The following is a 12,379-nucleotide window of genomic DNA, read 5'->3' as shown; positions in this document are numbered from 1 at the left end:
GCGCAGTGGACGCTTACGGCTGCCCCCCCCCACCCGGGATACATCTAGTCACATACAAGTGAGGAATCGAAACCAAGCCTCAATGACAGAAACCTTGACTCAATAACAGACCTTCTGATTCAACATGCATGCATTAACCATTTGGCTACCCGATCCCCAAACAGATTATAGTGGGCTTTAAACCCTCTCTCTCTCTCTGTCTCTCTCTCTCCTTCTCTCTCTCTCTCTCTAGTTTTGACTGAGAGTTAAATTGATCATTCTGGAGAACTTACCTGTCAGTCATTTTACATGTCATGAAAATCAAAATTTCAAAGAATTTAACCTTAAAGGAGCTAAACCTCATACTCATTATTTTCCGTAATGTTCGAAATTAAAAACACCAATTCGAATTCCATATTGGTTCATTTCAGTCAAATACTGATGTTGTTATGTTGCCATTAAAGTATGGGATCCTAATATCCAATATATAAGACCCAATGAACATTTTATAATCAGGACACCAGTCGTGTACTCTACGGTTTCTCGCGTCAATTGTAATGAACAAAGAAAAACACATCCCACAAGACAATGGTGAAGTAATTATTAATTGATTAGAAATTACAATAAATTTTTTCAATAAAATAAAGCACTTTATACACATTCATATTACATTAATATGTGCTTTTAGACCCTTTTTCGTCTATTTTAAGGTTCTAAAGAATGGAGCCATACACCCTTTAAAACACAATGAATACAGTTAAATGTATAGTTTTAATTCATTTGTATTATAAGTATTTTAATAGTTATAACAAATGGAGTGTGAAAAGAATATAACGTATTTAGTTATAATATTAACAATAATTCCTATAAAACAACAGACTGTCCATTATTAATTACTAAAGAAGCTTATTAACCTTTGTTATTGAGTTCAGGTCAGCTCTAAATGAAATAAAATGGGATTTAACATTCTACTAGAGGATGACCCGACGCCACATGTGTTGAAAGTAGTATAACTCCGAAACCGAAAGCGGTATTGCAACACCACCTACCCCATGTTATTCCCTGGTCCAAGATAACCCTATACACCAAATTTCAGCCTCGGAGCAGCCGTAGTATAGCGGCCAACCCTGAACACAGACAGACAGAGAGACAGAAATATTAGTATAAATATGCCATTCTCCATATTGTAAATGAAAAGTTGTTTAATATCTACTTCTCTGCATCAACCTGGCTAATGAAGACATACGACCCTACTCCTGGTCATATACAATCGTGGGCCCTAACTCTCAGACCTAAATCTCTGATCTGAGACCTTATGCGCCTGTTAGAGGAGCATGGAAGAAACTGGGGGCTCCTTCTAAGAATTTTTTTTGTAGAATTGGGGTGTGTGTCAATGGTGATTTGTTACGCATATCTGGCCCCCCACCCACACCCAAACAACAAACACTATTATGTACATATGTACATGGAAGAGAGGGGGGACTTCTGCTAACAATTTTTTTGAAGAATTGAGATGTCAATGGCGATTTATGGAGCATATCTGGCCACCCTGCCCTCCTTTCCATAACCCCAAATAACAAACACTATTATGTATATATATATACAACAAATGAAGAAATAGAAAGCATATTTTTTAAGTATTTTTACGAGTTGTCAATGGTTACGGTTCATTAGATAAGTATTACTTTGACAGATATATATACAAACTGATTAGACGATGTGCCGTGAATCGAATGATAAGATTTATTTTTACATATTTGTATGATTTGTCACTGATTGATCGACCAGCCTGTGGTGGATGTCAACCAGGTGCATCATATTATCAACCCACAACTCTTAAATAAAATATCAATAATCTATTTAACCTGTAGTCAACTAGATCTGTATCACCTATATCAGTGATTCTCTTCCTAAGAGATAAGAGAGAGAGAGAGAGAAATGGGGTTTAACGTCCACTCGAAACAAACTAGGTCATTTCGGGACTAACATATCGTTTAATTGGACAGGCGACCCTACTCCTTGTCACGTACAACCGGGGATTCGAAACCATGCCAGTTGACTCAATGACAGGCCGTATGATACAGCACGCGCGTGCTAACCATTCAACCATCCAACCCCCCTCTCTTCCTAAGCATGCCGGGAAAATGCGGAAAACCATGTGATCCCAATTGAGTATTCACAGGTGTCTACTGATACATTCATAGCTGTGTATTTCTTTATTTAGTTTGAGTCATTCTATATGTCTATGACTAGTCTCTGTATGCCGTCTGACCTACCATGTTTTTATTTTGAAAAATTCAAATATTTTTCATATATATTTAGCCAGGTGTGCCCCTATATTTTCATGAGTTCCATTCCAACTAGGTCTCACCTATACAATTAGTCCATAGACACTGGAGGGAGGGGCTCCAATAATCCATTTAACCGTAGTCAACTAAGTCTATATCACCTATACAATCAGTCCATAGACACAGGAAGGAGGGTGTTCCAATAATCTATACTCAGCCAAATTAAAAACTTGACACTGATGAATGTCAACAAAAAAAATTTTCTGGTAAGTCAAATAAATTTTAAAGTGTTTCTAACGATAGTAAGTAGTAAGAAGCCTTTAATTTCATAAAATTGTAAAGATGAAAAACCTGAAAAACATGTGCAAACATAAACTCGTGAGGTCAATCAATGCAAGTTTGCTTAAACTGAACACGCACACGTAACTTGAACTGGAAAAACAAATTAAAATTGTTATTTTCATCTTTGTTAGAAAATGCCGCGCCTTTCAAATGTAGAACGTCTACGTGCTATAGGTAGGCTCTATGCTGGTCAGTCTGTGGTCACTGTTGCAAGAGCCTTTAATTGTTCACGACAGACAATAATTAATCTTAGAATGAGAGTGCTTCAAACTGGAACTATTGCCGACCGCCCAAGGGCGGGAGCGCCACGTGTGACGTCACTCCAGGAAGATCAAGCAATACGATTACGTCATCTTAGAAACAGATTTGTCACTGCAACCTCCACAAGTAGAGAGATGTTTGGTGGAAGGGTAACTGCACAAACTGTTCGAAATTGCTTGCAGGCTGCTGGTCTTCGAGCTCGGAGGCCCTATAATGGACCAATATTGACACCTCTTCATCGCCGTAACCGACTTGTGTGGCCACAAGACACATAAGATTTACTCAAAGACAGTGGAATTCGGTTGTCTTTAGTGACGAATCTCGATTCACTTTGAGATTTGCCGATGGCAGGGCCCGAGTGTAACGCAGACGAGGTGAACGTTACGCTCAAGTATGCGTCAGAGAAGTTGACCGATTTTGCAACCTGTTCTTCTTCCGTTTATGCAGAGACATGGGCCTGAACTAACGTTTCAACAAGACAATGCTCAACCCCATACAGCAATTGCTACCCAGAATTTTTTAAGAAATGCCGGTGTCCAAGTCCTGGATTGGCCATCGCTTAGCCCTGACCTTAATCCTATTGAACACATCTGGGACGAACTGGGTTGACGTGTTCATCAGCAAGTGAATCCACCACCGACGTTGCAGGACCTTCAACATGCTCTTGCTGAGCAGTGGCGACGTCTTCCTCGGGTAGTGTTTACTAATGTTTTGAGATCCATGAGAAGACGTTGTGTGGCAGTACGAGCGCTAGAGGAGGCCACAACCGTTACTAAACACTTTATTCCGATTGTTCTCTAAGTCTGTGAATTTCATTTTGGGGGGTACTGTGACATCACGAACGTTATCAATGTCAAGGACTTTCGGCGAGATGTATTCTTGCTTTCTGTTGATGTCAAGGTCGTCTGTGCACAACATAACACTAAAATAGTTGCCTTAAGCCAAATATTAAAAATCTAGAGAGAGAGAGAGAGATGTGGTATAAACTCCGCTCAACACAAACTAGGTCATTTTGGGACTAACATATGGTTCAATTTTATTTCAATAATTTGCTTGAGCATAGGGGTCTTTAGCGGTGGGAGGAAACCGGAGGATCTGGAGAAAACCCACAAGGTTGGACAAGCGACCCTACTCCTTGTCACGTACAACTGGGAAATCGAAACCATGCCAGCTGACTCAATAACAGACCTTATGATACAGCGCGCACGTGCTAACCATTCGACCATTCAACCCCTGGCTCAATGACAGACCATATGATCTAAAGTGCATGTGTTAGACCACTCGACTGTTAAATACACTATACAAGAGAAGCTTGAGACTGGAGATCACATTGTGATGGATTGGGTTGTATTTTCAATAAATCCCTAGAGTTTAATTTGTCTGTAAAAATCACTCAACATCTCTCTCTTTTTTTCTTGTCGTTACAAGGAAATGATGCGTGTAAAACTTACATCTTTTATTTATTGGTGCTAATTTCAATATAAATAGTTTCAATGGCATTTAGTACACCATAATGGAACTGGAATATACAGGTCACAATTCTATGGAATACAATTACTGCTTATTACTGAGCGATGTTGGCCAGCATTAATTAAGTGTTGTTTTTTTTACATGTAAATATTGTCTTGTTATATTTTATCATCTCTTGATAAAGCATAGGGAAGCTTGGTCAAAACGTTGCTCATTAATAATCAGTTTTTTTACATGTAAATTTTGTCTCGTTATGTTTTATCATTTCTTAAACATGCACTATGCAAAAGCAAAATCTACTTATTACAAGTCTTTCTTTAGGCCTGAAATGTTATCTAAATTAACAATTAGACATTAATTAACTTATCCAGACCATAATAAACTCTCGATGTCAAGGCTAGCCTTCGATGTTGGCTGGATTAGATTCCTATATAACGGCCACTGATAATTAAATCAAAAAAAGTGGATAATCGAGACTATGCTGTTTATATTAATGATTTTAGTAATGATGACTGAGACTATGCAAAAATTTCACCCGCTTCTTTCTCGGCTCATAGTGGATCAATTTGACTGAAATTTTCAGCAAATTACCTTTACACTATCTAGTTTTTAACTATTATAGCGAGAACTGCCATCTCTTTATCTTATCTCCCATAATGTATCTTTAATAAAGACTAAAGAAGTCTAGTCGAAAGGTCGCTCAGTAATAAGAAGTGTATGTATTCCACAGAATTGTAACTTGTATACATTTCAATATATGTTATAAAGTGTGCCATACTGTTATTTTAAGGGGGGTTGGATGGCTGAATGGTTAGCACGCACATGCTGTATCATGTCTGTCACTGAGTCAACTGACGTGGTCTCGATTCTCCGGTTGTACGTGACAAGGATTAGGGTCCCCTGTCCAACCTCATGGGTTTTCTCCAGGTCCTCCACTTTCCTCCCACTGCAAAAGACCCCTCCGTGCAATCGAATTATTGAAATAAAATTGAACCATGTGTTAGTCCCGGAATGACCTAGTTTGTGTCGAGTGGACGATAAACCCCATTTCTCTCCCTCTCTCTGTTATTTTGTTGATTGTAAGGTAAGCCTAAAGCAGACTTTAGTTCATCGCTTGAACGACATTTAATAATTGAACATATTAAATTAACATGAGTTTTCCGGAAGACAATTACTGTATTCTTAATCAAGGCTACGTTTCTACAATGACTCTCAAGTACAACTTGAGTTGTTTCTAAGAACGATGCCCTGTCCCTGAACGCAGTCTAACATAAAATCGCTAATTATTATTTAGTCTCTTGTTAACTACAATATCGTGAAATTTGAATCTCTAATAGGAATATCAGTCGAAAAATGGTTCAATTCTGTTCAGTATTTACAAAGATATGATGAATTGAAAATTTATAAATATTCGGCATCCTTTACAACCGATATATAGGATATGATCAACACAAGCCAGCATCCTTTACAACCGATATATACGATATGGTTAACACAAGCCAGCATCCTCTATACACGATATATAGGAAATAGTCAACACAAGCCAGCATCCTCTACAACCATTACATAGGATAGAGTCAACACAAGCCAGCTTCATGTACAACCGATATATAGGATCTAGTCAACACAAGCCAGCATCCTCTACAACCGATATATAGCATATAGTCAACACCAACCACAACCACCCTATCATTTTCGCTGAAATCTTTTGATGGGCCTCTTTTTAATCTGACTAAATCCAAGACGGGAGATTATCTACCTTTGATATTATTTATAATTTGGTTTTCTTAAATAAATATTCAATAACCAATTTCAGTACATTTTAGTGTTAACATGGGTTAAACACGCATTATTCAAGAGCTAAATCTGTCTAATGCAGATCTTTCTTTAGGCCTTAAATGTTATATAAATTATTGAATAGACATTAATCAACTTATCAAGACCATAATCAACTCTCGATGCCATCGTTAGCTCGCGATATTTAGTGGATCTGAATATGTTTTGTGATTTAATGTAAACATGGATAATCGAGGCTTTGTTTATTATCGTACCAACGGTAGTAATCACGATCGAGGCTAGTCTAAAATTGAATCACTAATATCTTGGTTCAGAGTGAAGCAATTTGACTGAAATTTTCAGCATATTCTCTTTTCATTTTCTATTTTCTAACAATTATAGCGAGAACTGTCAGCTCTTTATCTAATTTAACTAATGCCCCTTTAATCTGTGAAAAATTAGGTATGTGAATGACATTCAGGATGCTGACTAATTTGTAAATGGCTACCTGTTATTTAGCTACTCATTTATTCCAAATTTTTAAAAATCTGTAGAATGTATTGAATTCTAATAACATGGCACTTAAATGTAAGCGGAGAGAGAAAGAGAGAGAGAGAGAGAGAGAGTTTAACATCCACTCGACACGAAATAGGTCATTTCGGGACTAACATAGAGTTCAATTTTACTTCAATGATTCACTTGCGTGTAGGGGTCTTTAGCAGTGGGAGGAAACTGGAGGACCCAGAGAAAACCCACGAGGTTGGACAGATGACCCTACTCCTTGTCACGTACAGCCGGGGAATCGAAACCCTGCCAGTTGACTCATTAACAGATTGTATGATACAGGCCATCCAACCCCCCTTAAATGCATGCATATCTTACCTTGTGCATGACATATGGCACTACTAATAGTAAGTGCAGGGGGACTGAACCACACATAATTTAAAGAAAAACAAATATACGGACAAGACACAATACTCAGAAATCACAAACAAACGAACATATCAAATTAAGTGCATGGATTCGGAGGCTATAGTAAGCGTCCACTGCGCTGTACAGTCACAGTCCCTGGTCTGTAGTGATACAGACTTCACTCAAATTTGAAAACAATCAGGAATATAAACCAGAGAAACCATTGTGTAATGCCAGCATGAGTCATGATCTGCTACATGTTACAAGAAATATGAATGTAAGCATATTGAAGTAAAATTTAACTATAAAAGTAACCACAGGTGAAATGTATAAAAAAAAAACCCAGGTAACTAAATGCTCTAAGTCAACTGACAAACATTTTAGTATTCAATAGAATTGAGGCATATTGAATACAGTTAGGGTACACAAAGACAATCCATCCTTTTTGTTGATACCCAACCCAATCTACAGAATTTATCGAGTTTCTAATAACATAGTATTTAGATGTAAGCATACCTTTTTTTTTATAAGCAATATTTTTATTCAGGTTTGTATCTGAATAGAGATTGGGGAACAGGCATAGCCTGTATTAAACCCCTCTCCCTAAGCATACCATACCTTGTGCATGACACATGGCACTACTAATGAGGTTAAAGTAGAATACAAAGTCAATCCATCCCCTTTGTTTATACCCAACCTAATCTATAGCATGTATCGAGTTCTAATGACATGGTATTTAAATGTGATAAAGATTTGTATATTCACAAGGGACATGGAGAAATTGACTTCCAATATCAATCCATGGGATGACTGACATATTAACCCAGAAATTAACAATATCAACAACTTGTAGGTATTGATGGGATATTGACTACATCTCCGTAAATCGTCAATATACTGTAGTTTACGGCCACCGCCGTGCTTAAAATAAATCACAGACATGTAAATAGCACTGATATTAATCAGCTGTTTACGGGTACAAGAATAGAATCACAAAACCTGGGTAACAAATTAATTAATTAATTCTATGAAACCGCTATTATCACACAAATTAAATTAAACCTGATTAGCACAAGGCAAGGCATCACCATTCTACTTAAAACACCCCATAACACTTCTCATTATGACAAATTCGCACAGCTAACAATAGTTTTTTTAATATAGGGAGACAGGTTTTACATAGGCTAAGCCTGTTCCTCAATCCAATTCAGATATGCTGAATAAAAATATTGTTTAAAAATAAATAATATGTGTTCGAAAGTAAAGTTTCTTAGTGTCATTTATTTGTATCTTTTTTTTAAATGAAAACTTACGTTTTGTAACGAAAATGACACTGATTTAAAATTCAATCATACGCAGGCAGTCCTGATCTGATTGTCTTGACTCCTAAGACTGGCTCAAGGAACCTCAAGGTCTTGTGTTTGATCCCAGTGTTGAGAGAATAAAGTTCTACCATGTCGGCGATTACGGACAATGTATAGTCGTTTAGATGGGTCAATAACTGGGGCCCTGTGAACACATTGGCACATAAAAGATCCCTTGGCTGTTGGAATTCGATATAAGAGTAGGCCGGACAAAATTTCACTCATAGCACACTGTATGGCGTATGCACATTCTTCATTAGCTAGACAGAGCAGAACAGTACGACGTTGAACCCCATTTCCATTTCATTTTCACTCAACCACCCAACTCCCATGGTTTCAATAACATATGTTCATATACTAACTTGTGTAGTAGAGATTTACTCTCTCCATCAGCAGTCACTTCATCTTTGGTAGGAATTTTAACAACTTGAACCGGCTTTTCATTTCTGAAAATTAATAGACAATTTTTTAAAGGCATGGCTGTATAATAACTATAACAATAAAACAATGATCCTTTGGTTTATGCTTGAAACAGGAACAAATTTAAACAATAAAACAATGTACTGTATTCAATCTTTGGTTTATGCTTGAAACAGGAAAAAATTTAACTTCTTACTTTTCTACACCGACTGGGTTAATAAAAATAGGCATAAGCCATGCAATGTGCTGTGACAGATATTTTGCCAGGCATAAGCCATGCAACATGCTGTGACAGATATTTTGCCCAGAGAGCGGCGCAACTGTCTACACTTATATCAATTTCAAACTGCTAAGGGTTCTTTTACGTGCACGATAATGTGTACATGGGACCTAAGATTTTGTCCCATCCAAACGGTTTATACAGGCAAATTCCATGATACATGAGAAAAGTTCACTTGAGAATGGCTGAGCGCTCTGCACCCACGAACCCCTGATATACTGATAGCAGACATAAATAATTTAACATTTTGGATAAAAAAAAAACACAACTGGTTTGCTTTTCAGATTAACAATGCTTGCCAAATTACTGTATTCACCACTCCTAACTATGTCATTGCATGTTCACGGGACTAAAGATAAAAAGCATCAGTTTCATTATGTATCTATTTAGTTCACTGTTTTCATAAGGGTTCCGTTTTAAATTTTGTTTCATCATCTTTATTCTTGATTCACTTTTATTTTCATTGTCTGTATGTAAAAGTCGACAAGAGACCTGTCCATCAATCCAACCCGTTTATTATTAATATAAATCTTTTATTTGATGTTGTACTTATAGACAATCGAGGGTTGAGTGGCCGAATGATTCACATGTTCGCACTGGATCAGAAGGTCTGTCACTGAGTCAAATGGCGTGGTTTTGATTCCTGTCAAACCTCATGGGCTTTCCCAGTGTTAAAGACCCCTACGAGCAAACTAATTATTGAAATAAAATTGAACTATATGTTAGTCCCAAAATGACCTAGTTTGTGTCAAGTGGACGTTAAAGCTCACTTCATTCTCTGTAGACAATATTTTTACTTATTTCTATTTGGTACTCATTATTGCATCTATTTTGTATATCATGTGTGCCCATCATGTGGTCACTTTTATGCTTATTAAAAAAAAAATTAAAATGTATCATGCCAAACTGGGGCGGTAGGCGTAAGGAAATTGAGTCAAAAACCTGACACTGGGTTAGAATAGATTTAAAGGATACCTGTTGGGAAAAATAGGTGAAAAATTTGTCAATAGATTCTGCAATCTCTTAAAAATTCTTTTAAAATATTTATGGTGACATAAACACAACAGAGACAGAGTAGTCTGGTCAGTAGGCCTAGGACTGGAGACTGGAGGTAAATAGAATTTTTATTTAGTTGTTATAAATAAACTTCTCCCATATCAGGTATAATGACTGTCAATCCAGTTTGGAGATTGTAGTAGTGTAAAACCATAGTAAGAATTCCAACACATCCAGTGATTCCCTGATGAATTTACCATTGATAAATTGTATCGACCATTGTGATCAATATTACTCACTACAAATGATGACAATAAATCCGGGACCGCCTCCTATCGATAAACACACGAGGTACAAACCAGGGTCTTTAATGTTTGTAATAGGGGACAAAGTTTGTTGACAACTGTTTTTATTTAAAGATCGATAGAGGGGCATGACATAGCTTGTAAAATAATTACCCTAAATTTATAACTGCGAAGGAATCGCCGCTTGACAGCAAAATTCTGGAGCAGCATGCTTTGATCGTCGCCATGTTTTCGTCTAATGATCGCTACTGTCAATGCAAAATGTAAACAAATAAAGGAAGGTTTAATATGTGGTCTTAATTTTGTAATATGTGTGGGTATCGTGAAAGTTTTATGATGGCGTTGAGTTTGTCATCGCTCTCTAAGGCAAACCAATGTCTTAAGACGCCCTACGATGTTTGTTTACCTTGAAGTAATGTTGTAGCGGCCCACTTTTTGTGTCGATGGCTCTGATTGGTTGGTTAATGTGCAATATCGATCTGTCTAATGACGTCAATAAGCATACCGAATGAATATTAAATGAGGCCAGAAAAGACAAAGAAACGCCTACTTCAAACAGTAATTAGCGTCTCGAGTGTTTCTTCGTGTCCAAATTGAAGTTGAGAAACTGATCCTATTGAAAGAAAAGTTTAAAAGTATGAAACGTAGAAACTATAAGTTATTTGTACAACGGATAACGAGCCATAGTAACTTTACTCGACAAAAAACATGCGATTTAGGATCGCCAAATTTCTTATATTTTAGTTGCTGCTAAAATTATTGAATCTTTGATAAAGACTACAACGGCCATTTCTTCGCATTCTAAATAAAATCACTGATATATTTTCTCGCATCACAATTATATTGTTTTAAATTCAGAAAAACACGCATCGCTAAAAGTATTAAAACTTTTTTCCACAGAAAAAAAATATATAATATATATATCTTTTTTTTTCAAAATCTTGAATAAATGATATTTTTTCTTAAATCATGTGTTTCTACATTTTAAAAGAAAGAAACAAACAATATATCGGTATTATTTTTCGAATCAAAATTTCCCTAAAATTTCAATAAATGAAAAGTCTTTTATTTTGTTTCCCAAATTCCTCTTAATTGGTCATTTTCTGAGGACACGTGTCATTCCGGCATATGGTCAGGGTATCTAGCGATTATCTACGGACAAACTATAAAATGTGTTGAGATAAACAATGATCTCAGGTAAATCAAATCAACTAATTAGCCGGAGATCAAACGTTTTCATTTTCTCACCTTATCTATTATACCCGTGCCACTCGTAAATTGCCATATGTTCGGTGGAACGCTACCTGATCGGTGAGGTGAAGTCCTAAAATTCGCATTTCGGGGTAAATTTATAATTTGAATGTAGAAAGTATAACTAAAAGTATTCTGGGAACAAAGAATCGACTCATTATGGACCCGCAAAATACTTATGAGTAGTGTAGATTTGAAATTGCGATTTTACTTTTCTTTACGGAAAGAAATATATGATGATTGCAACTTCGTACATTTTATATAAGTGCCTATTGCATAAACATTAATTTTGTAACATTTTTTAATTAACATAACTCATTTCAAATACCAATATATTTCCCCCAATTAAACTTTTATTTTTTTGAAAAATATTTTAAACTAAAAAATATAAAACATATAATCTGGTTAATATGCATTTATTGCGAAGAAAATTTGTATAAATGCTTCACGCGCACGAGATTATAACAAAGTTGTATCGGTTGTTTTGTTGTTTTTTTGTTGTTTTTTTGTTGTTTTTTTTACAGAAACGTTTATTCCCAGTAAATAAAAGATATACACGCCCGGGACAATAAAACTTATACCATATCTTTTGTTTGACTCCCGGGAGATATATAAAGGGAATATTTCAAATCACACAGTTAAAAATTATTCCTTTTTTCTTACTCATTTGTAAAACCTGCCCATATTAGTGAATTTCAATTTTAATATTTTATTTAGCGTCGTGAACGCGTTTTG

General features: G+C 36.2%; 1 protein-coding gene across 6 annotated transcripts in view; it reads right to left on the bottom strand.

Moving 5' to 3' along the window:
• The window catches only part of LOC126824256 (tRNA (guanine-N(7)-)-methyltransferase non-catalytic subunit wdr4), an 84,532-nt gene that overhangs the window by 71,054 nt on the left and 1,099 nt on the right, over positions 1-12,379 (bottom strand). Inside the window, exons 1-3 of one of the 6 annotated variants that reach the window (XM_056101550.1) lie at positions 11,642-12,150; positions 10,547-10,641; positions 8,755-8,838 (exon numbers count right to left, since the gene is read on the bottom strand). In XM_056101550.1, coding sequence (XP_055957525.1) covers positions 8,755-8,838; positions 10,547-10,620 — 158 coding nt within the window. In that variant the 5' untranslated portion in view covers positions 10,621-10,641; positions 11,642-12,150. The other 5 variants (XM_056101549.1, XR_008788394.1, XM_056101548.1 and 2 more) reach the window with 5 other exon arrangements.

Source organism: Patella vulgata, chromosome 6, assembly GCF_932274485.2.
Source record: "Patella vulgata chromosome 6, xgPatVulg1.2, whole genome shotgun sequence".
In the NCBI taxonomy this organism is placed as follows: Eukaryota; Metazoa; Mollusca; class Gastropoda; family Patellidae; genus Patella; species Patella vulgata.
This window is presented reverse-complemented; position numbering and strand designations above follow the sequence as displayed.